General features: G+C 34.9%; 3 protein-coding genes across 7 annotated transcripts; 1 reads left to right on the forward strand and 2 right to left on the reverse strand.

The window, feature by feature from the left end:
- Positions 1-432: 432 nt before the first annotated feature.
- Positions 433-3,934, reverse strand: LOC116025549 (putative receptor-like protein kinase At3g47110). 2 transcript variants are annotated; one of them, XM_031266810.1, is made up of 3 exons: positions 3,055-3,931; positions 1,078-2,211; positions 433-961 (listed from the first exon to the last, which is right to left on the reverse strand). In XM_031266810.1, the coding sequence occupies exons 1-3, from the start codon at positions 3,806-3,808 to the stop codon at positions 561-563; spliced, it is 2,289 nt and encodes a 762-aa protein (XP_031122670.1). In that variant the 5' UTR covers positions 3,809-3,931; the 3' UTR covers positions 433-560. The 2 variants fall into 2 exon arrangements, with proteins under 2 accessions (XP_031122670.1, XP_031122669.1); XM_031266809.1 differs by having other exon boundaries at positions 1,078-3,934.
- A 1,645-nt stretch (positions 3,935-5,579) lies between these two features.
- LOC116025550 (protein ENHANCED DOWNY MILDEW 2-like) lies at positions 5,580-13,325 on the reverse strand. 4 transcript variants are annotated; one of them, XM_031266813.1, is made up of 19 exons: positions 13,195-13,325; positions 12,247-12,708; positions 12,054-12,150; positions 11,494-11,541; positions 11,250-11,398; positions 10,387-10,483; positions 10,171-10,272; positions 9,235-9,482; positions 9,034-9,123; positions 8,500-8,961; positions 8,202-8,349; positions 7,989-8,090; positions 7,779-7,871; positions 7,349-7,390; positions 7,072-7,182; positions 6,787-6,855; positions 6,454-6,560; positions 6,317-6,380; positions 5,580-6,231 (listed from the first exon to the last, which is right to left on the reverse strand). In XM_031266813.1, exons 2-19 carry the CDS (start codon positions 12,657-12,659, stop codon positions 5,764-5,766), a joined length of 2,910 nt encoding a protein of 969 aa, XP_031122673.1. In that variant the 5' UTR covers positions 12,660-12,708; positions 13,195-13,325; the 3' UTR covers positions 5,580-5,763. The 4 variants fall into 4 exon arrangements, with proteins under 4 accessions (XP_031122673.1, XP_031122671.1, XP_031122672.1 ...); XM_031266811.1 differs by having other exon boundaries at positions 6,787-6,858; XM_031266812.1 differs by having other exon boundaries at positions 6,787-6,858; positions 12,247-12,690; positions 13,195-13,323.
- Positions 13,326-17,154: 3,829 nt separating this feature from the next.
- Positions 17,155-21,933, forward strand: LOC116024596 (calcium-dependent protein kinase 17-like). The gene is made up of 8 exons (XM_031265523.1): positions 17,155-18,166; positions 18,940-19,083; positions 19,452-19,604; positions 19,835-19,950; positions 20,173-20,340; positions 20,742-20,869; positions 20,970-21,069; positions 21,510-21,933. The coding sequence occupies exons 1-8, from the start codon at positions 17,503-17,505 to the stop codon at positions 21,612-21,614; spliced, it is 1,578 nt and encodes a 525-aa protein (XP_031121383.1). The 5' UTR covers positions 17,155-17,502; the 3' UTR covers positions 21,615-21,933.
- Positions 21,934-23,237: the final 1,304 nt, after the last annotated feature.

Consider the following 23,237-nt stretch of genomic DNA (forward strand, 5'->3'; position numbering starts at 1 on the left):
ATCTTAGCCAAGTTGGTCAGCTGTTGACTAGGTAACAACAAGGTTATAAGTTCGACTCTTAGTGAAAATGACCTATTGGCCTTCTTGATTTGAGTCATTAGCCATTCTTGTACTTATTTATCAGGTAAGGTCACAATGCGATATTTATCCCGTATATGTCTTCGGGTAGTGGTATACCCTCTAATCTAGAAGAAACCAATTGACTGCTAATACAATTGCAGGTCAAAGGATAACAGTTCTATCAAATATAGTAATGCACCCTCTAGCGGGTGAAAGGATCAAATTATAGTTAAACACTGTAGGCATGAACCGGACAAAAAGGTAATGGTCAGAGAAAGATGGATGAGAGTAGTATTTGGTTTAATATTAATATACCACACAGGTCACAGAAGATGGGATCATTGACTTTTTAGTAATGCTGTCTTTGTTAAGTAAGTCTCCGAAAAAAGCATAGCACTTGATATAACAGGCTACTTGTTCCACAGGCCATCATATAACAGAAGAAATACAGAGTAACACATATTAGGCTAAGTAACACTTTTTTAGATGTTTGCTTATTTTTATACAAAGAAGGCCTTTTTAATCTTGTGTAAATCCCTGGTCACATCCCTCATATGCATGCGGTCCATTGGTGATCTTGAAGCACAAGTGAGCCCGATTTTGAAAATAGAGAAGAAGAAACTGTGCATCTTGCTCTCTTCAATCCCCACCAAATTGCATTGATTGTTCAATTCTTCATCTGGTTCTGTTCCATGCTGGATTTCCAGGCACGCTAAAAGCGATGGGTCTACTATCTTCATCACCTGCTCTGGCAGCGCTGTCTCAACATAATCGTAGAGGCTACTACAACCATCATTAACAAAATCATCTACGGGTCTCTTTGCAGTGTACATTTCCAGCAAAAGGATTCCAAAGCTATATACATCTCCAAAAGTCGATGCATGTGCTCCTATTCCATATTCTAAATTCAAATAATTTGTCAAGAAAAACAAATCAAATACCTCTTAACATGGTGAATGCATCCAATAAAAATATGATTTATGACGGAAATATGTGGTAAAGCTATAATATTATTACCTGGTGGAACATAGCCAATGGATCCCTTTAATCCGATTGACAAAGTCTGCTCTCTAGACGAATTTTCAACTTTTTGTGAATAAAGCGTTGATATCCCAAAATCTCCAACGTGAGCAATTAAGTCTTTATCGAGAAGAATATTGCTCGGCTTTAGATCACAATGAATAACTGTTGGTTCACAATCATCATGGAGATAATGCAATGCAGAAGCAACATCAATTGCAATGTTTAATCTTTCAACAACACTCAGAAAATGCGTACTCCCATCACAAGAATGTGGATGTAACCATGTATTGAGATCCCCATTTTCCATAAACTCATAGACAAGAGCTTTGAATTCATTGCCTGAGGCATCACAACTTGAGCAACATGTCAAAATTGGAACAAGATTGCGATGGCGTATGTTCTTTAATACTTTACATTCTGTAAGAAAACTCTTTGAAGCACCATTCTTTAGGAGGTCAAGTACCTTTACCGCAACTGTTTGTTCTTCACCTTGCTTAAACCTTCCTTTGTAAACCGAGCCAAAACCACCAGTACCGATCAAATTTATGTCAGAGAAGCCATCAGTAGCTTTGTGCAGATCACTATAAGTGATTATGGATAGCTTTTCAACTTTGGATAGCTTAGAAGACTCCTTTCTTTTGTCCTTCCTCCAGTGCAATGATAATAGAAGGGATGCAAAGACTAGAGCCACACTGACACATGTGAAGATAAGAATCATAAGTTTTATATGCTTTCTATGTTTTCTTTTCTTCACAAGACATGGAGGTAGCTTTAGTTCAGGTATACCACCACAAAGTTTTTTGTTTCCAACCAATGATACATTGTTTGCCTTAGCAAAAATTCCAACTGTTGGCACCTCACCTTCTAGATCATTGAAAGAAAGGTTTAAATATTGCAAGAGAGGGTGCTTTTGGAGTTCTCTCGGTATTTCTCCAGTCAACTTGTTGTTTGAGAAATCCAAATACTTCATGTTTTTTAAGGAAACCAAAGAAGGTGGGATTTTCCCTTCAAAGAGATTAGCATGCAAATCAAGATATTCAAGGCTTAAACAATCCCCTATTGTGTCTGGAATTTTGCCTGATAGTTTGTTTCCAGGGACGTCTAACACATTTAGTGTTTTCAATTTGCCTACGGCAGGAGATAACAGGCCAGTGAATAAATTATTAGAGAGGTCAAGGTACTTAGACAAAGAAGGCAAGTAAAAAACTTGTTGAGGAATGGTGCCGCTGAGTCTATTACTCGACAAGACTAATTCATTCAAACTCCAAAAGTTTCCCACGGTTGAAGGTATATCGCCGTCTAAATTGTTGTTGTCCATATATAGTGAAGATAGAGAAGTGAGGTTACAAAATGTTAGCGGTATTTTTCCAGAAAATTGGTTTACACGTAAATACAGCTTTTGAAGTTTTTGCAAGCCACCTATCTCACTAGGAATAACACCTGAGAAAAGGTTTTCTTCTAAACCTAAACCTGCCAAGCTAGCTAGATTCTTTATTCCTATTGGTATAGTTCCGGATAACTTATTCCCTCCTAGAAACAAAAAAGAGAGTGTGGATGAAAGGTTAGCTATGGTGTTTGGCAATTTACCTTCAAATCTATTTTTATGAATTGAAAATACATCCAAATTACTACAATTTGACAGAGAGGTCATAAAAGCCAAATCATTCAGGGGATCATTGCTACCAAGAGAATTGAGCTCAAGGTTCAAACGCTGAAGATCTTTTAACATCCCAATATTACCAGGAACTTTGCCTACAAGATAGTTTTGTGATAATTCAAGATTTTGAAGCTTAGAGGCATTGGGAAATGAAATAGGGATATTTCCATGGAATTTGTTGGCACCAAAAAAGAAAGCTTTCAAGTTTGGCATGGTGTCTCCTATGTAGCTGGGAATGGTTCCTTGAAGTGAGTTTGCAGTTACTGAAAAATATGTAATTGAAGTCTTATTGAAGAGAGAAGAAGGAAGATTACCAGAGAGATTGTTTGCAGCAAGTGAAAGGGCTTTTAAGCCCCAAATTTGTGCGATCTCATCAGGAATTCTCCCCTCCAACTGATTGCGTAACAAGGCAAGTACTCGGAGCGATGAAAAATTCCCAAAAGCTCGAGGAATCTCACCTGTCAACTGGTTATTTCCCAGATTAAGCAACTCTAACTTCTTCAAACAAACAAGCTTTATAGGAAGCCTCCCATGGAGGCCATTTTGATACAAGTTAACAAGCCTGAGTTGCAAACAGCTACTTAGGTTAACCGCGGCTAATTCTCCCGTCAGTGCATTCAAAGACAGATTGAGGAATCTCAATCGAAACAAATTCCCAATTTCTCCGGGAATTCCACCATGAAATCCGTTGCTATTAAGATCAACAGCCCTGAGGAAAGTGAGATTTCCGATTTGAGGAGATAGGGTTCCGATCAAGCCCTTCTCAGGAAGCATCAACGCCACAACTCGCTGGTGTCGCCCACCACAACTCACTCCTTGCCAGTGACAATGATGCACTGAGTCATTCCACGAGTTGAGCAATACTCCCTGCGGATCATAAGAAATTCGGCGTTTGAAATCTAGAAGGGCAATCCTATCAGTTTCATTTGAGTAGGGAGTAGCTGATACAATGGAAGTGGGATGAGTAACACTGCATATTAGGCAAAGCAGAAGATGAACAGTACAAAGTGCAGATGATGAAGAGAAATGGTATGTGAGTGAGAGGATTTTCTCATGGTTGATCTTCATGATCAGATTAGCTGAGCCTCCATCTCTACAACTCAGTATATATTAAAGCATGTTGATGATAAACTAACACCCTACATAGTCAGCTCTTCACTCAATTTTTGTACTGGAAAACATTAATAGCTCATCAACTAACTAACACCCTACAGTAGTCAGCTCTTCACTCAATTTTTGTACTGGAAATAGTCATAGTCAGCTCTTCAACTAACTAGTCATTGTCAGGTAAATATTTTCTTTTTATGAAAAAAAATCTATCTGGGATTATAATATCTGTTCAACAACATGATTATGTCAACATTTTACAATACCATCAAATTACAAGGTAATTGGTCATTGTTAGGAAAATGTTATGTGATTTACAAGGTTCTTAGTTAATTTTTGAGTGTCAAATTATGAATAAAAACGTTAGACTAAGTTCAGTATAAGAATTACATATAATGTAATGAACTTTTTATGGGTACCAACTACCAAACACTAGTTATTCCAATTAAATTAATTGCCACCGAAATATTAGCTCAAGTTGGTTGATTAATATAACGAAGAATTAAATGTAGTACACCTACTTTGAAGCAGACCAATTGGAGTCTAATAAAATTACATGTCAAAGGATCAAATTAGAGTTACATTATTGGTTGTGTCTCCATCTCATAACTCTTTAACATAATGCATACATACAAAAAGTCAAAATTTGGAGCAAGGTATAACACTCGGAACACTTTGCTACACCTTTTTGAGGTTTGCTACATCATTTTAGACTTTTCTTAAACTTTTGCCTAATTTCTCATAGTTATAAAATTTTCTAAAAGCATGTATATATATAACACTGAACAAATAGAGATATATAAAATATTCTATAATTTTATAAACCCTTAGGTTTGTATAGAAAATTAGGGAGAATTCTAGAGTTACAATAATAGTTATCCACTTGTCATAAAATCAAATAAATCTCCATCATCCATTAAAAATGTAAAATATCTATAGATACTCTTTAAGGGCTCATTTGTATCCATTCAACAATTCAAAGAGTCAAGTTTATAATAAAACTTCTAAGATTGCAATGGAAAGAATAATTAATGCCGCACAGTACCAGCATATATACAAAGCAACTTCATAGTTAACAAGGAAAGATTTTCGTTTAGACTCTTAATAATAATAATAACAATAATTCAGAATATATTACCTTAATCTGTTTGAAAAGTCTGAAAACATTTTTCAATTTCAAATTATTTAGAAATAGATTTTCATTGCACTTGATCTTAATTTTCTTAACTATATAAAATATGTCTCCAACTAAATTTTCAAAGAGATTATCCCACCCAGCTGTACCCTAGTGTTACAAAGGTTATTGAACATTATCTTTGGAGGGGTTATTAGCTTTATCCAAAAAAATTCATAATGTCTCGAGAGATTTACTAGGAAGACGAGCACTTCAGTGCAAGAGATTACTTAAGTGGGATTTGGGAGCTAGCTAGACAGCCTAGTGGATTCTGGGTAAGATGGCTATTTTGGAGAACATGCGAAACGGTCATTTTGATCATTCTGAAAAATGACGTACGGGGAAAAAATTTCTTTAAGTCATTTTCTGGAATTTTGACTTGACTTTACATGGTCAACATAAAACATTTTTCGTCGACCACATTTTTCGGACGTTGCCAAACACTAAAAACTCAAAAAATATTTGGCAGAAGTCAATTTTATCAATTACCAAGCACACCATAAGTAGATAAAATATAATTTCTATATCAAAAATCACAAAGCTTAATTTTTGCCAATTTCAAATAATACACTCTAATCATTCAAATACAATAAGTTGAGCAGAAATATCTTTACCAGAGTACAAGCAATATTTTAGCATACATGTAACAATATTAATATGGTGACATCACACGTGACAAGACTAATTAAAACCAATACTGTTGCATATTTGCATTATACACAAGAACACAGAACAACTGAATTCATTTCTTTAGCATACTAAATGGGGAGTCTGGCATAGACAGCTCCATGTCCACACACATATCCTCAGCTTCATTAACATCTTGATAATTTGTCAAGCCTCCTTCCTGCTGCATATGACAACCAAATGCCCCCGTTTTTCCATGTTCATTGTAATCAGATGTCTCTGGGATATTATCTAGCGTGCTGTTTATATCACCATATCCACTCAAAACATTGGAAAAATTGGAATAGCAGTCCTGAGGTTCTTCCGTTAAATAGGTTGTGATTCCATTTCTGCAACCGCTGTGTTCTGCTGCTTCTTTTGGGTGTTGCTCCTGCTCTGTGACGATATGGCCGTGCTCGAGAGCCACCGCCTTGTGTTTGGTTGTCCAATCAGGACGGCTCCATAAATATAATGGCGGAGCTGTTATGTTCCACTGATCCATCTGCTGGTCATGCACATCTACTGATCCAGGCAGGTAAAAGGACTGATAGAATAACAGATCAAATACTTTTTAAAGTTTTTTTATGCTAACAAAATAAAAATGTAAAACCAGATTATTGCTAGCTGACCTTCCCAGCCAGTATTTTATGATCTTCCCAAACTATATCATAGCCATCCTGTCTTCCATCAAGTCTGGTAGCAGAAAACATATTAAATAGTAACCAGGAAAACGACTCGATATCTAAGCTGCAGTATAGATTTTCACCTTGTTGTGTCCTTAGGGACAGTGACGATGAGAACCTTTGGTCTGAATGTAAGAGCCTTTCTGAGAAAATCGTATGCACTGGCAAAAGGAGGATTCAGCCCCATGATCTGTTGAAAATAAAGTAAAATTTAAACCGTTCAAAATATCACTCTCATAAAGTGATAAAACTCACCGGAAGGACTAAAAAGTGTTAAGAAATTCAAAGTTGGAGATTAATAGTGGAAAAATGATAGTTGAGAACTATAAATAGAAATACCACAAAAGTTGAGGAACAAAAAGTTTTTTTTTTTAATTCTATTACCATAATATAGGAAACAACCATATGGTGCTTACCAATTTAGATCCTTCAGGTAATTCTCCTACTCCAACACTCAGCCAATTCCTCTTCTCAAAATTGAAATCCTTCTGAGGAAAAACATATAATGAAGCCTTAGCAAAGGTATACCTGCAAAGACTACAGAATCGAATATAGGAAAGCAATATAAAATGTGGTGGCATTTGTGTAATATTGAAATAGTTTCCAATAGTACTTAGTACCATTCAAAACCATTTCCAACTATCATCATGCATTATGTAGTAACTGCAAAATCTTAGAGAAGCAAAATAAAAACAATTCACCTTGGGTTGTATGAGATCATAATTTTTGAATTCACAGGTTTTCCCCATTTTTTGAAGCTCCTCTTTCATCAGGCAGCTGAAATCATTTGACCCACAGCAAAAGTCGACAACCTGTTTAAGGAGCATTTTGTTTAAGGAAATGTCATATGATCATTGTAGGCACTACACCGTTAAATACTTGCATCTCAGTAGATCAGAGAAAATGGAGGCAGGTTTAATAGAAGTTGCTGAAAAATAATCAAACATTCAGAAAAGGATAAAGTGTGTGGAACTTTACCATGTCTCCATCTTGTACATACCAACGGAGCCTATTAACAATCTGCAAATTTAGAAATTATCCATGGGTCAACATGCTATTTGTATAGACACCAAACTCAGTAAAGATATAAGGACGATCAGCATAAATCACTTCTGAACCATAAGAAAATCCAATTGTTATACCATGGACCAGGGTTCATATTGCATTATGAACCTTAATACAAAAATTATGTACCTTCAGTTAACACATTCTATACCTACAGTTAACAGTTTCTGTACATGTAAACAAATAACTTGATAATTGCTGACACATAATTTACAGAAATTGTCAACTGCAGGTACAAAATGTGTCAACTACAGATACAGGATTGAAGGTTATTTTTGGACCAATGTCTATTATAATGCAAGGTAGACACTGGACCATGGTATAATTTGCCAAGAAAATCTACCTCTCTTAATTTGTCGAGTTTTGTGAAGTGGCGACCAAAAGATGTATACCGCATGCCATTGAGAAAAGGGGCGAGATAGGAACCTAGGTTCTTCTGCAGTGTAAGAAAAGAGATACATTCTACGGTAATTATTATGTTTCTCATCAGACACCATAAAAACTTCCATCTGAACTCATATTGCAAATAGGTTCATGTATTTTAAGCATATACCTTCCATTTGAAAATATTTTTGAGAACCTCAGGTTCACAGATAGCTTTCGCATCCTCAATACTGTGCCCTTCATCTAATTTCTTCAAGGCTGCTTGAACAGCCTGAGAATATTGAGGGACCAAAGAGGAAAAAGGATAGACATTATAAACTGGAAACCACAGAAAAAACAGAAATAATCTCTGTCCAACTTTATGTAAAACTGATAATCATACCTTCACAGCACGCTCCACCTTAGCTTCAGTAATGGTCTTGACATCATCGAATCTTGAGGAAAATGTATGAATGCTGTTCTTTTTATGCTCCATCATGAATTTATTCTTATCAAAAGAAGAATCAATGCTTTCTACGAGAGCACGTATACTGCAAAGCCAAATATTGTATTCAAAGGAAAAGAACAAAGAGAAACAATTGAACTTCAAAGGAGATTTGCAGTGACAAGAAAAAAAAAAAAAGAATATATTTGAATCAAAGGGATATTGCTTCAGGAATATGACAAGGAAAGTTCAGTACCTCTTTTCTGTCTCATCCCGTGAAGGGCATTCACTGTTGTCCTCCTTCACCGTGATTACTCTTTTCACCACATTACGTGTCTGGCTAACGTTTTGCCCCTTAGAGACCAACCTCATATTTACTGGTTCCTTGAACTTTCTTTTCTCCACATTTGGAGGCTTATATGTTTCTTTTGGGATGCACATGACAGTCTTCACAGTTTGACTCATTTTCAGTGTTGAAGCTACTTTGAGTGGTTTCCCCTCTTTTTTAATTGAATCACCAGGAAACCTCTGGAAAGATTTTCCCCCTTCACCCTCCACCGTTGTTCTCATAGCTCCAAGCACCTTAGTTCTCCTTTGAGAGAGCACAATCTCTTTGCTTGACAGTTGACCCGAAGCCTGCTTATCCTTTCGAACTTCAATAGGAAATAAGATATGATCTCTTCTTGGAGTCCCAATGTCAGGAATCATCTTGTGTTCCCTATTAATTAAGAGGCAACAGCATTAAAAAATAGCAAGATCCATGAAAGAGTAATGAAACAACCTAACTTACATGCAATATATCAAGATACGACCAGGCAAAAGTCCATCCCATGCCCTTTGCTGGATATTTTGCTCGAAATTATTCTCAAAAGTAATACTCCTGAGAAGTCATTTAATAACATTAACTGTAAAGTCAGAGAATTATTTCCAAGTAGTAAAGAATCACATTAAACTAGTAGCGTATATGAGGTAAAAAAGAAAGAAGAACAACCTTGGCAGACATTTCCTATGATATGCCCTCGGGCAGCGTCTACAAACTGCAAATTGCAACTCATTGGCCTTTTTATCTTCTACTTGATTGCATGTAAAACATTTATGAGCAGGGCATGTAAATTGTTCTCCATTGGCAATTTCCTTTTCAAGTTTTATGGCTTGAGTTTCATCAGATGGATAGACCAGCCTTGAGACACACTTTGGGTGGTAAAAATGACCACAAGTTGCAGAGACACAAGGAAAGACCTATAATATAATATAACCATATTGAGTGGCAATACAAGTTACAGTTGAAGAAATCACCTTATATATATGTAAGAGGCAATGCAAACTTGTAAAGATATCAATTCCACATTTTAGAGAACAAGTTATATGCATAAGTTTCACAACAATGCAATTAACTTAACTGTGCAAGTTAAAGTTCATTTGCATTGTATTATTATTGTGAAATTCAAGTATTGTCTCAAAGTTGTGAGACAATAATAATTGTTATATTTTAAGATTGGGCCAGGGTCACCCAACTGGGCTGGTCAAACCAGCCTAAAAGATTGAATCTAACTAATTAGCTAGTCTAACGCATGGCCTTATAAACCCATATATTCTCTCTTTTTTTATCAATGTGGGACTCTTAACAATAATTATGTTTGGTTCTCCAAGAATAAAGAAAAAAGAATGAGGTTCACCAAGAAGGATATACATGGTCTTCTTTATCAAATTCGTTAGTCTAGTCAATTATTGTACGCTACTAAATCAAAACCTTGCAGTTGCATGTGAATCTAGGGACTAAAGGAAACATTTCCCCAATAATCAAGTATACAACATGGAAGTAGTGGCCAAATTAAAGAGCAAATGTTTTGACTAAAAAGAAAACAATTACACTCAACTTCACTTATACTCAACCAAATTTTTACACAGATTGGAAAATTTTTCAAACCTCAGCTGCCCCAGAAGAGCTGTCTGAAAAGCCCAATGAACCACATGCAAAGCATTGATGTCGTCCATGTTCACAATTTTTGCAGATAAATGTTTGAATTGACTGTTTAACAATCAGCAGGGAAAATTTTTAAAATCTTGAGAGACAAGGATTAACCCCAAAAAAGAGGATAGAAACAAAGTTTAAGACACAAGGATCCATAGAAATAGTTTTTACTTCTACAAGGTTACTAGTATAGCCAAGAGATTCACAAAGGGAATCGGCACCAGATTCTATAGTTGGATGGAAGGATCGTATGCATCTCCCTTCACAACTGCAAAACATGTAAAATAGATAATAAAATAAACTTAGAAGGATTAACAATCAGAGCAATGCAAAAGTCCAGCAAGCTGAAGCCACTGGAGTAACTTACTCCTTTATTGTCTCTGATAAGCTTGCAGCAAGTGATAAAGGAGTAAATAAAGTTGATTAAAAGCACAGAGGGTAAGATAAGTAGAAAATAAGTCCTTAAAATCAGTACAATTTTACTTTGCCTTGGTAGCATGGTGCTTGCGCAAAATGGATGCATCTTCTGCAAGCTAAAGGTCCCTTAAAAAAGAGAGGTTACCATTTCTTCCTGGCATTTTCTTTTCTTTGACCCAAATACGTTAGGATTCACTCTTTTAGTAGTCTTTCCTAATAATCTAATATACTTGTGCCCTTTTCAGTTCTTTAAAGTGGAGTTAATCCTTCAAATCCTAGTTCACATTTCTTTCAAATTATTTAAAAGCAAGAAGGGGTCAGGTCACACTGCCACCATCTCAAGGTCTTCATTTAAATATCAAAATCAAGACTCTATAGCTTCCTACAAAGCCCCCACCTTCTAAAGACAAGTCAAGATGGAGTTTATCTTTGGAATTAGAAAGTGCCTTGGGTTTTCAAACCCATCAGTATGTTACTATGTTACAAGAACATAAAGAAAAATATCAAACTAGAAAGAAGTAAAGAACCACTTTGAGTTGCAGCTTGCCTTTTTTATGGTAACTGCTTTAAATAGATACACACACACACACACAAAGGAATATAAATTGTGTGCATACCACAAAAGTTCACCCCCATTATCACAAAGTGCACAAACATGATCAAAGATTCCTTCTTGTGTACCATCACCCTCATCACCACCACCACTGTCATCATCATCCTCGTCAACAATAAATTTGTGTCTCTTATTTGCTTGGTTTACCTTTGACTAAAAGCATTTTCACCAATTACAAGTTAAAAGCAGGACAAAAAGGGAGAAATAAACTATTCCATAAAATTGCCTTTCAAACTTCAAGCACTAACCTCATAAGCACTTTTCATAGATGTCTCTGAAAGAAATCCAGCCAAGTACTGTTCCACAATGTTGTTAATGTTTGGTTACTAGAGTACGTAAATATATGCATAGAAGCACAAGCAATGCAAGCAGGACAACTCACCTAGGAAAGATAACAGTAAGCAACTGAAGGACTTGAAATTACTAAAGACAGAATTCTATCTGAACATAAGTATAACTTATATTCCACAGCAAAAAAAAAAGCAAATAACTTGTGGCACAGAGATAAGGATACAAGTACACCTTAACTCTCTTGAGTTATTTCCTTTTCCCTATATACAAATATGACTATGATTGCAGGAAGGCATATAAGGTTCAAGGGGATGGTGACTGCGGCAGTTGCTTAATGCACTACCAAAAATATGGCTGCTGGTAATAGTAGGGACAAATTAACATCCATTCAAATCTAGCAACCAAATATGTGAGGCATGATAGTAGAAAATCAATTTCTCTCTGTAAAGATTAAGTAAATACTGGTCATCAATTTACCATTACTTCACAATGGTAGTGAAGTAAAATGCCACAATACCTCAGATTTTGATATATCTTTATCCCTCAGTGCTGTGTCTCTGAGTATTGATATGTGTTTGAACAGATCATCTTCACAAGGTAGAACCTCACATGCACTAAATAGAATTGACAATTCAGTTAGCACCAACAAAAAGTATTAAGTAAAAAAACACAGTTAAATTAGGGTATGTAAATTACAATTGCATCCGCACCTCAAGGTTTTCACAATGTGTTTCCACACAGCTTCTCGAGATTGCTGAGGGTTAAATTTCACAAACTGAAGGCAATGGACAACAGTCAAGACTGGTTTGATGATCTCCTGATAACTCTTCCTAGGTTTCGACAGCTTAACCCAGGTATTGTCTTTGGGAAGTAGCACATAAATTAGTGGCTCCAGAAAACAGAGCTTGAACTTCCATGCCACAGCTTTCTTGTACACTTTCTGGAACCCATCATCTGCAGTCCCACGTACAAATAGATGGGTGCTTGATGACACGGAAACCTCACTCCCATCCCATCCAAGAGGCAAAAGAACAAATGAAACCGGTTGATCATTGCAGTCCACAAAATAGTAATCTATTATGCATTCAGGCACAATTTCACCCTCCTCATCAGATGAAGCCATGACCAATAAATTCCTTAGAAAATTACCTAGGCTGTATCACCTACCAAAACTGCATCAGCACCAAAATGATCAAATCCACACACGTGAAAACCAAAAACTACAACTCTACACTTCTATAAAATCACATAAAACCAATCTACAGCTATTTGTCCATGTTCTAACAGTAGAATTTCCAGAAAATTACCTAAGCTGTATCACCTACCAAAACTGCATCAGCACCAAAATGATTAAACCTACACACGTGAAAACCAAAGACTACAACTCTAGACTTCTATAAAATCACATAAAACCAATCTACAGCTATTTGTCCATGTTCTAACAGTAGAATTTCCAGAAGAAGAAAAAAAAAACAACAAAAAAAAGCATGAAAATACAGAAAAGCACCTTAAACCACCACTTGATCAAGCAAAAACTTAGAAATCTCAAAATTCAGGAACGGAGAATACTAACGATCAGCAAAGCTAGTTAAACACAAGCATACGTACATTTAAGCACACTCACATTCAAACGCACAAACAAACACAAAGCTTCTTACCTAGCTCTCGCCTAGATGGATGAAGCTTCTTTGGAGAAATGGACTTTGAATTTCCTTTAGAAAGTAAATAAATGCAAGTCCCCCTGAAAGGGAAAGACAGTGTTCAGGCAGACATTTTTTCTTTTCATTTCCTTTTTCTGTTTTGTTTCATAGTTCGCCATTTTCGGGTCGATGTCAGTAACGTAGTAACGTGGGAAAAAGTGAATATTTTCAGTTTTTCACATTTGGGGCTTTTGTTGCTTTTTACTTATATTTTTTTTATTTGTTTTACGGTGAATCCACCTCCAATTCGTTAAATATGAATTTGAAAAAAAATTTATCCATAAATATGAATTTGAAAAAAATTTATCCATATCCACGTCTGTTAAAGGTGTCGACCCAATCCATTAATAGCGGATTTGACGGATTAAATGCAAATCCGCCTGAGAGGAAGCAAAGAAAAAGAAAATTAAAAAAAAAAAACAAAAACAAAAGGTCATTTATGCCCCTAGCGGCACGTGCATTGCACGCGCACCTGCCGTGTTCTAGACGAAGAAAAAACAACCAAGAAAGCATGAAAAATACAGAATAGCACTTTAAACGGTCAGTTGATCAAGCAAAAACTTAAAAATCTTAACTTCAAGATTAAAGAATACGTACGATCAGCGAAGCTAGTTAAACACAAACTTACGTACATATACACACACTCACACTCAAACACACAAACAAACATAAAGCTTCTTACCTATCTCTCACCTAGATGGATGAAGCTTCTTCGGAGAAATGGATTTTGAATTTCCTGCAGAAAGTAAATAAATGCAAGTCCGCCTGAGAAGGAAAGACAATGTTCAGGCAGTGATACTGATTTTACTTTTCATTTCCTTTTTCAGTTTTGTTTTATAGTTCGTCATTTTCGGGTTGACGACATAACGTACTAACGTGTGAAAAAAATTGAAATTTTTGCAGTTTTTCAAATTTGGGGCTTTTGTCGCTTTTTACTTATTTTGGACATGGTATTTTATTATAACAATCTTTACAATAAAATTTATTTTTAATTTTTAAAGGTCCAACATAAAGAATAATAAAAAAAAAAACAATAAATATCGGTATAGGTAAATGCGGAGAAGATTGTAGTGGATTTAAGGTGAATCCACATCTAATTCGCTAAATATGGATTTGGAAAATTTTCATCCACGTCCGCTAGAAGTATCAATCTTATCCACTAATAGCGTATTTGGGAGATTAAATGATGAATTTTATTTTAAAAAATAAAATAAATAGGTTTGGCTCTTGAAGACAATAGTTAAAAAATAAAATAAATAGGTTTGGCTCTTGAAGACAATAGGTTCGACGTAAAATAAATAGGTTTGGCTCTTGAAGACAATAGGTTCGACGCTTGCTTGGAAAGGATAATTCTTGTTAAATACAACTAGGTTGACAGTTGTATTTTAAGGTAAATGCGGAGAAGATTGTAGTGGATTTAAGGTGAATCCACGTCTAATTCGCTAAATATGGATTTGGAAAATTTTCATCCACGTCCGCTAGAGGTATCAATCTTATCCACTAATAGCGTATTTGGGAGATTAAATGATGAATTTTATTTTAAAAAATAAAATAAATAGGTTTGGCTCTTGAAGACAATAGTTAAAAAATAAAATAAATAGGTTTGGCTCTTGAAGACAATAGGTTCGACGTAAAATAAATAGGTTTGGCTCTTGAAGACAATAGGTTCGACGATTGCTTGGAAAGGATAATTCTTGTTAAATACAACTAGGTTGACAGTTGTATTTTATACAACTAGGAAGCAAAGAAAAAGAAAAAAAAAAGAAAGAAAAAAACAACGTTGACAGTTCAGGAAAAAAAAATAAACAGAAAGTCATTTACGCGCCTAGCGGCACGTGCATTGCACGCGGGCCTCCTACACTAGTCCAAAAAACATATGTTGATTTTTTATTCTCAAAATTTGAGCAAAAACAGGTGATGTGGTTATATAAAATCACATAAAATCAATCTACATCTCTATTTGTCCATGTTCTAAGAGTAAAAAAAAGCAAGAACTGCTGAGTCGACTTCCCCGACGGTCTAAACCGGGTAAAAAAACAACCAAAAAAGCATGAAAAATACAAAAAAAAGCACCTTAAACGATCACTTAATCAAGCAAAAACTTAGAAATCTCAAACTTCAAGAATGGAGAATGCATAAGACCAGCAATGCTAGTTAAACACAAACTTACATACATATATACACACAATACACTCCCACTCAAACGCACAAACAAACACAAAGCTTCTTACTTTGCTCTCCCCTAGATGGATGAAGTTTCTTCAGAGAAATGAACTTTGAATTTCCTGCAGGAAGTAAATAAATGCAAGTCCGCCTGAGAGGAAGCAAAGAAACAGAAAAAAGAAAAAACAAAAACAAAAACAAAAACGATGACAGTTCAGGAAAAAAAATAAACAAAAGATCATTTACACCCCTAGCGGCACATGCATTGCACGCGCACCTGCTATGTTATTCTCATATCAATGCTATCAGCAGGGAATCCACAAAAATACATAAATTGCAGGAGTTAAAAACTAAATAAATAAATAAGTAAACTTCTCACACGAGTCCAAAAAATATATGTTGGTTTTTTCTTATCAAAATTTAAGCAAAAACCACTTCTGTGGTTGCTCTAAGTTGTATCACATATTCAAATTGCGTCATCACCAATTAAGCACACTCATGTGAAAACCTAAAGCTACAACACTACACTTCTATAAAATCACATAATAACCAAGCTACACCTATTTGTCCATGATCTAAGAGTAAAAATTTCAGAAGAAGAAAAAACAACCAAAAAAACATGAAAAACACAGGATAGCACCTTAAACAATAACTTGATCAAGTAAAAACTTAAAAATCTAAACTTCAAGAACAGAGAATATGTCAAATCAACAAAGCTACATCTAAACAGTTAAACACAAACTTAAGTACATATCCACACACTTACTTCTTGTTAGGGTGTGATTTTTCTTTTCATTTCCTTTTTATGTTTTCTTTTATATTTCACCATTTTCTGATCGACAACCGTAACATATAACGTGAAAAAATGATATTTTTCAATTTTCACACTTGGGAAGTTGTAATAATAATATTTATTTTTTGAAGGTACCACAAAAATAAATAAATAAATAAATAAAAATTTTGTAACCGGTAACCACCTTGACGTGCCAATGAGTGTGTGCAATGCAAGTGCCCAACATCATGTGCTTAGTGGTGTTATTAGTGCACGCAACGCGCACTAGATTGCTTCTTTCTTTTCTTATATTTTCTTTCTCTTGCGGGACCTACAAAAAATCTCACTATAAACTTAATTCGATCATTTTCATCTCTCCTATCCCCTCCCTCATCCAATGTAACTCGGCTAATTATTCCAAAAAAAAACAAAAAAAAAAACAAAAAAGCCTTCTAAAATTTCACTACTAGAGATGTCCTTATAATGCGACACTTCAAATACATCTGCTAGACAATTAGAAAGGCATAATATTTTTATAAAATTAATTACTTAAAAAAACAATGATTCACAAATAATTCACAACGATTCAATAGATCATAATCTCACTATTGTTATTTCCAAATATGCTTATATAACCTTAAAATGATTAATCCTAATTCACAATAATTCTAATAATATTAGTAAATAAATAAATAAACTAAAGACTTACCGAGTTTCAACTAAAAAAAATCAAAAGTTGAAACTTATAAGTCATTGAAAGCTAAAAATAGTCAATTTGTAGCTAATTTGAAATGCTGTCAAACTTATTAGATATGTAATTCTATTCAAATAACAGTCAATTTGTAGCTAATTTGAAATGTCGTCAAACTTATTAGATATGTAATAATTCTATTCAAATAAACATCATTTGGCTAATATAAAATGGCCTAAATATAGCAATTTGTTCTCCGAAAAACACTCTAAACCCTTGCAATATAATGCACCAACAAAAAACTTTCTTTCTCCGAGGGGTTGAGACAACAGAATTTTGGGAGTACTTAATTTTAGAGAACATTATCTCTTAAATTCAAATTCTCCCCAACAACCCCTCATTATCAATATTCTCTGGTCTCCTGCATGCATGCAATGATCTCTTCATTGCAACAATATCATTTATCTCTCTTCTGTATATGTTATTCTCTGTCTAGAATATCATATCCTTATCATCTCTAGCTAGCTCTATCTAGAAATTTTTTGTTTTTATATTTATATAGATTTTTTGATTTGATTTGATTTCGACCTGATCTCGATTTTCTCGTTCGATTTCAACTTTCCCCTTATATACAATAATAATGGGGAATTGTTGTCCAAAGGAAGATCAATCCGCGGAAGGTCCGAAGCAATCGGACCAAAATCAGGAGGATCAACCGACCACCGCGCCGGAAAATGATCCGATGGGAGGAGCGGCGGCGGCGCCGAAGTCGTCGTCGGTGAAGCCGGTGCAGATAGGGACGGTGCTAGGGCGGCCGATGGAGGACGTTAGGGTTACGTACACAATAGGGAAGGAGCTAGGGCGGGGGCAATTTGGGGTAACGCATCTCTGCACTCACAAGCAAACGGGCGAACAGTTTGCGTGCAAGACGATCGCGAAGCGGAAACTGGTGAACAAGGAGGACATCGAGGACGTGCGGCGGGAGGTGCAGATAATGCACCACTTGACGGGGCAGCCCAACGTGGTGGAGCTCAAGGGCGCGTACGAGGACAAGCAGTCGGTGCACCTCGTCATGGAGCTGTGCGCCGGCGGAGAGCTGTTCGATCGGATTATCGCTAAAGGACACTACACGGAACGCGCCGCCGCGTCGCTGCTCAGAACCATCGTCCAGATCGTGCATACCTGCCATACCATGGGCGTCATCCACAGAGATCTTAAGCCGGAGAATTTCCTCCTCTTGAGTAAAGATGAGAATTCTCCTCTCAAGGCTACAGATTTTGGTCTTTCCGTGTTCTACAAGCAAGGTTAGTTCAACAATTTTCCACATTTTCTTCTTATGTTACAGTTGTCAACAAAATTTATATGAACTGAGTCTACCTCATTTGATAAATTATTACTAAATAACAAATGTTAAAAGTGAAAAAAATAAAAAAAATAATATTTGTAACATACCATTTGTCTAGCTTGTCATTATAGAACTGTCAAAACAGGTGACTGAGCTAGGATAAGTTTTACTAAAGCAGGACTAGTACTGTCAAAGTGAACAGATCCGTCTCAAACATAATTTTTAAGCTTTTACAATCAGCCTGCATGCTAGGATTAATCATGCAAGGGCTATATATATATATATATATATATATATATATATATATGGCTTGGCCCGTACCCCGTGCGGGCCGCGAGCAAGGTCCATTAGGCTCGTTCTTTTGTGGGTTATTTTTTGTAGCCCTAACCCATCACATCGCGGGGTGGTTACGGGTCGGCTTGCGGGCTTAAAAAACCCACTCTTTGACGGGCCTCTGTTTTCGAAACCCACCCCTATCCAAGTAGGGGCGGGTTGACGGGCAAAATCCATTTTGATGGCTCTACTTGTCAATTAATATTAGTTTGAAAAAATATAATTTGTGGAACAACTCCCGCTATTGATTAGACGATTAGTTTGGTAACTATAAGATTTCAAGTTTAATACTTAATAGTGGATGACTATAAATCTATAAGTAAAAGATATTTTTTTAAAAATGAAAATTATCAAAGAAAATTCTCGATTTGTTTACTTTTGTTTTTGTTTTTACTTCAGGAGATGTGTTTAAAGACATAGTTGGCAGCGCATATTATATTGCACCAGAAGTCTTGAGGAGAAGATACGGACCAGAGGTTGATATATGGAGCGTTGGTGTCATGTTATATATTCTTCTCTGTGGAGTGCCTCCTTTTTGGGCAGGTACTATATTTAGGGATGAATGATTTAGACATTTAAGCAACCATATTCACAACACAATAATACAATTGGAGACCATATTTACTAAATTTGAAATCGAAAGACTAAATTACATAATGATGAACGTAACTTTTGATGAATTAAAAGTACAATTATTTTTTACTTTAAAAGGGTAGCTAAATAGAGGTGAAATGTAATTCAATTTGGTATAATGACACATAAGTGAGCTTTAATAAATAATAATGATAGAATCTCATTGGATTCCTTAATTTCAATTCAAGATTTCACATTCAGGTGGCTGGTGGGGAACTATTATCATAGCTTTAATAATGAAAGAATATATAACCAATAAATATGTGTTGATCTATCAGAATCGGAGCATGGAATATTCAATGCAATACTGCGTGGGCACCTTGATTTTTCAACTGAACCATGGCCAGCAATTTCACCCGGGGCAAAAGACCTGGTTCGGAAGATGTTGAATTCAGATCCCAAGCAAAGATTGTCTGCAGCTGAAGTTTTGAGTAAGTTAATATTTAATATAACCCGCTATATATCCTTATGTTATAACAAATACCTGTATAGATTATATTGATACCTTAATTAAGCTTTCTTTAAAATAATTACATTAAAGTTCTGCCAATGACTCATTTTCCAACCAATAACCCGGCCGTTTTTCATCCAACTTCTCTTGGTTGGAAATAGTGAGATTTCTAGTAGTGGATATTAATTATACTGTTGTGTACCTGTGAAGATCATGCATGGATCAAGGAGGATGGGGAAGCACCAGATACACCATTGGATAATGCTGTTTTGGACAGACTCAAACAATTTAGAGCCATGAACAAGTTCAAGAAAGTTGCCCTCAGGGTATGTATAATTATATATGCTCGACTTATCAACAAATACAACTTATGATCTAGATGAAAAGTATCTATTTTAGTTTCTCAATAAAATTTAAATCAAACTTGTGAATACAATAATAATAATGTTAAGCTCAAATGCAACTCATCGGCATACTGAATTCATGTTAATCAAATTTGCCAAACTTAATTACACTTTAATCTATGTTTTGTTTTGTTGAATGAATAGGTCATCGCAGGCTGTCTTTCAGAGGAAGAAATCATGGGATTGAAGCAGATGTTCAAGGGCATGGACACCGATGGAAGTGGCACAATTACCCTTGAGGAGTTGAAGCTTGGGCTAGCTAAGCAAGGGACAAAACTGTCAGAATATGAAGTTAAGCAGCTGATGGAAGCTGTGAGTTCATCAACACTATTTAATTAATACTTATAATCAAACTCCTATATTAGTGTTAGACTATAATTTTAAACTATACATATATGTTCATACTTCATATCATATCTTAGTCAAACTAAACATAAGTTAACCTGAAATCTTGAGCAAGGCAAGCCGATTAGTTGTCCATACCTGATCGACTCAAACCAATACTATACGACCAATCAATTTGGCTGATGATGCCGCTTGTGATTTGTTACTTATCAAATATATATATTAATATGTCCTGTAATTTGATAATCAGCAAATCACATTTTAACAAGTAAAATCAACGGTCATTTCTATCATAAAAAAATATTTCAATCATGATTTTCTTTTCGTCATTACAATAATCTTGTTTTTGATGAATTAATGATGGGTAGGCCGATGCTGATGGCAATGGGACCATAGACTATGAAGAGTTCATTACAGCAACAATGCATCTCAACAAAATGGATAGAGAAGAGCATCTTTACACTGCATTCCAATACTTTGACAAGGACAATAGTGGGTAAGTTACAGTGTTAGATATATATACCAATTATTATTATTATTAGTATGCACAACTAATTTCTCTTGTATTCATGTTTTTTTTTTTCATTTTAAATTAGGTATATTACAATAGAAGAATTAGAGCAGGCTTTACGAGAATTCGGAATGAATGACGAGAAAGATATTAAAGAAATTATATCTGAGGTCGACACGGATCATGTAAGTACAAATCAAAGCAATATTCTTCATACCAAAAATGCTACATATACATGGTAATAAATAATTTGTTTCAATTTTACGTTAAATGATTTTACTTGTCTACATGGTATCATCCCTTCCATATTTTGCCTACCCATCAAAAATCCAACAACCCAAATAAATAAAGTCACATCACTTGAAAATGTCTCGATTTTAGGACACAGTGCAGTTCATCATCTTAAGTTTACAATATTTTTTAAGACTACATCGCATGTTTTATTATATATATACAAATTATTGAAGGGGTGACAGAGTGTGTAAGATATGATTCTTGGAATATGAGGTCATGAGTTCAATTTTTACTAACATCCTATTAATCAAGTTCATTGCACATAGATTTTCCTAGTACGATTTAACTACTGACGAATGAAAATGTTTTTGAATGTTTTAAATTTTATCAGGATGGTCGAATCAACTACGACGAGTTTGTAGCGATGATGAGGAAAGGCCAACAAGACTCGGAGACAAATCCTAAGAAACGGAGAGAATCGTTTATAATTGCATAGCAGTAGAGAGAATAAGTTTCATCGTAGCTCAAGGCATATATATAGAAAACCTTAGCCGCCCTACAGCATTCTTGCCTGCCATTTCCAGGCCAGGTCAAAGGATGTTCGTGGAAGTTAACGTCAAATTTCGAATGCTCTTGAGTAGGGGAAGTTGGGGGAATTTCATATCTTTGTAAATATTAAATACATAGACACATAGTACATATCATGGGGAGTATATATTTGTATTTTAGAAGTGCAATATTATTGGTACGATATTAAACAATGACACGTACACATGCATGCACATATCATTTATAGATAATATATTTAATAGTCATATTACTTCGTCGTGAATTGTTACTTGATACATTTAATTGATACACGATTTTAATGGCGATAAAAATTGAATTTAATAATTATTGTATATTAATATATCAAGTGTAATAGAAATGAGACTTCATCAGCGTAACGATCACAATTTAACTCAAAATTATTGAAAATATTATAACTTATGATTAATTATAATAGAACCCACATATATAAAATTCTACATATAGTACCAATATAAAGTAGAAGGTTAAAATGGGCAAATAATATCAAATCATATAATTAATTAATTAATGTGATTTAACCTATCCATTTTGACCCACAATAAACAATATATGGATTGTACATATTGAAAGGTGACCATTTAATTGTTTAAAAAAAAAAAAACGAGGGTCACTTTCATATTGATGGGTAACAATGCCATATATCAAAGCTAGTAAATAATATGACATATTTATAATTTGACAAAAATTGAGCATACCTATTAACTAATTTAGTCAACCTCGAACACAAGAACAAGTATGTGAATATCTCAAACATAATGTTTAAATTACAAATAGTATGTAATAGTGTATGACTATCAAATATTATCAGTAATATTGGATGTTTAGTGATTAAGTTTTTTTTTTTTTTGGAAAGCAGTGATTAAGTTTTAAGTTCAATTATCTGTAAAGAAATCTACAAAGTAATGGTATAATAGTAAAAGTCATATCTAAATTCCTATTTATATCATCGTTCTTTGTGAAATTCGAAGAATTATATACATGCAACCATACAACTAAATCTCTCAAACATACCTTGATTGATTTACGGGCTGTAACGCTTCTCACACATTGCATTAAAATGTTGTTTATAAAACTAGCGACACCCCCAGTTATATATGTTAGTGGGTTAAGAAAAGAAACAAAAAAGGAGAAAAACCTAATATGTACCACGAGAATTAAGTTCTTGTAAGGGAAATAGGTGAAAAGAAAACTGGCAAGGGCCAAACTTGCTCGTCTAGCAAGTGTATGCGCTTCACGTGTTAGCTGCGCGAGTCCGAATGGTTACTAGCTATGATGACCTGATATGTAACGTTTAAAATGATATTTATGCATGCCTAACAAATATGAACTACTAATTTTATGGAGTTGTTTGAACCACTTCATACAAATTACACAACCTATTTAACTATTGAAATTAATTTATTAGACTAACTTAATACCTAATATTTTATCACCATCTCTTAGAGCATCCTCATCAGCTATGCATTTTACACGGTTGTTGAAGTGCCATTAGGAGAGAGAGGAGGGAGAGAGAACAAGGAAAAAAAAA

Source organism: Ipomoea triloba, chromosome 7, assembly GCF_003576645.1.
Source record: "Ipomoea triloba cultivar NCNSP0323 chromosome 7, ASM357664v1".
NCBI lineage: Eukaryota > Viridiplantae > Streptophyta > Magnoliopsida > Solanales > Convolvulaceae > Ipomoea > Ipomoea triloba.

Excerpts from the sequence above, each read along its gene's own strand:
- LOC116025549 (XM_031266809.1), bottom strand. The coding sequence starts at position 3,808 with ATGAAGATCAACCATGAGAAAATCCTCTCACTCACATACCATTTCTCT. Across the intron at positions 962-1,077 it reads CATTGGCTATGTTCCACCAG|AATATGGAATAGGAGCACAT; the intron begins GTAATAATATTA and ends ATTTGAATTTAG.
- LOC116024596 (XM_031265523.1), top strand. The coding sequence starts at position 17,503 with ATGGGGAATTGTTGTCCAAAGGAAGATCAATCCGCGGAAGGTCCGAAG. Across the intron at positions 19,084-19,451 it reads AGTGCCTCCTTTTTGGGCAG|AATCGGAGCATGGAATATTC; the intron begins GTACTATATTTA and ends TTGATCTATCAG. Across the intron at positions 20,870-20,969 it reads TTTGACAAGGACAATAGTGG|GTATATTACAATAGAAGAAT; the intron begins GTAAGTTACAGT and ends ATTTTAAATTAG.
- LOC116025550 (XM_031266811.1), bottom strand. The coding sequence starts at position 12,659 with ATGGCTTCATCTGATGAGGAGGGTGAAATTGTGCCTGAATGCATAATA. Across the intron at positions 7,183-7,348 it reads ATGTACAAGATGGAGACATG|GTTGTCGACTTTTGCTGTGG; the intron begins GTAAAGTTCCAC and ends CTCCTTAAACAG. Across the intron at positions 6,859-7,071 it reads ATGATCTCATACAACCCAAG|AAGGATTTCAATTTTGAGAA; the intron begins GTGAATTGTTTT and ends GTTTTTCCTCAG.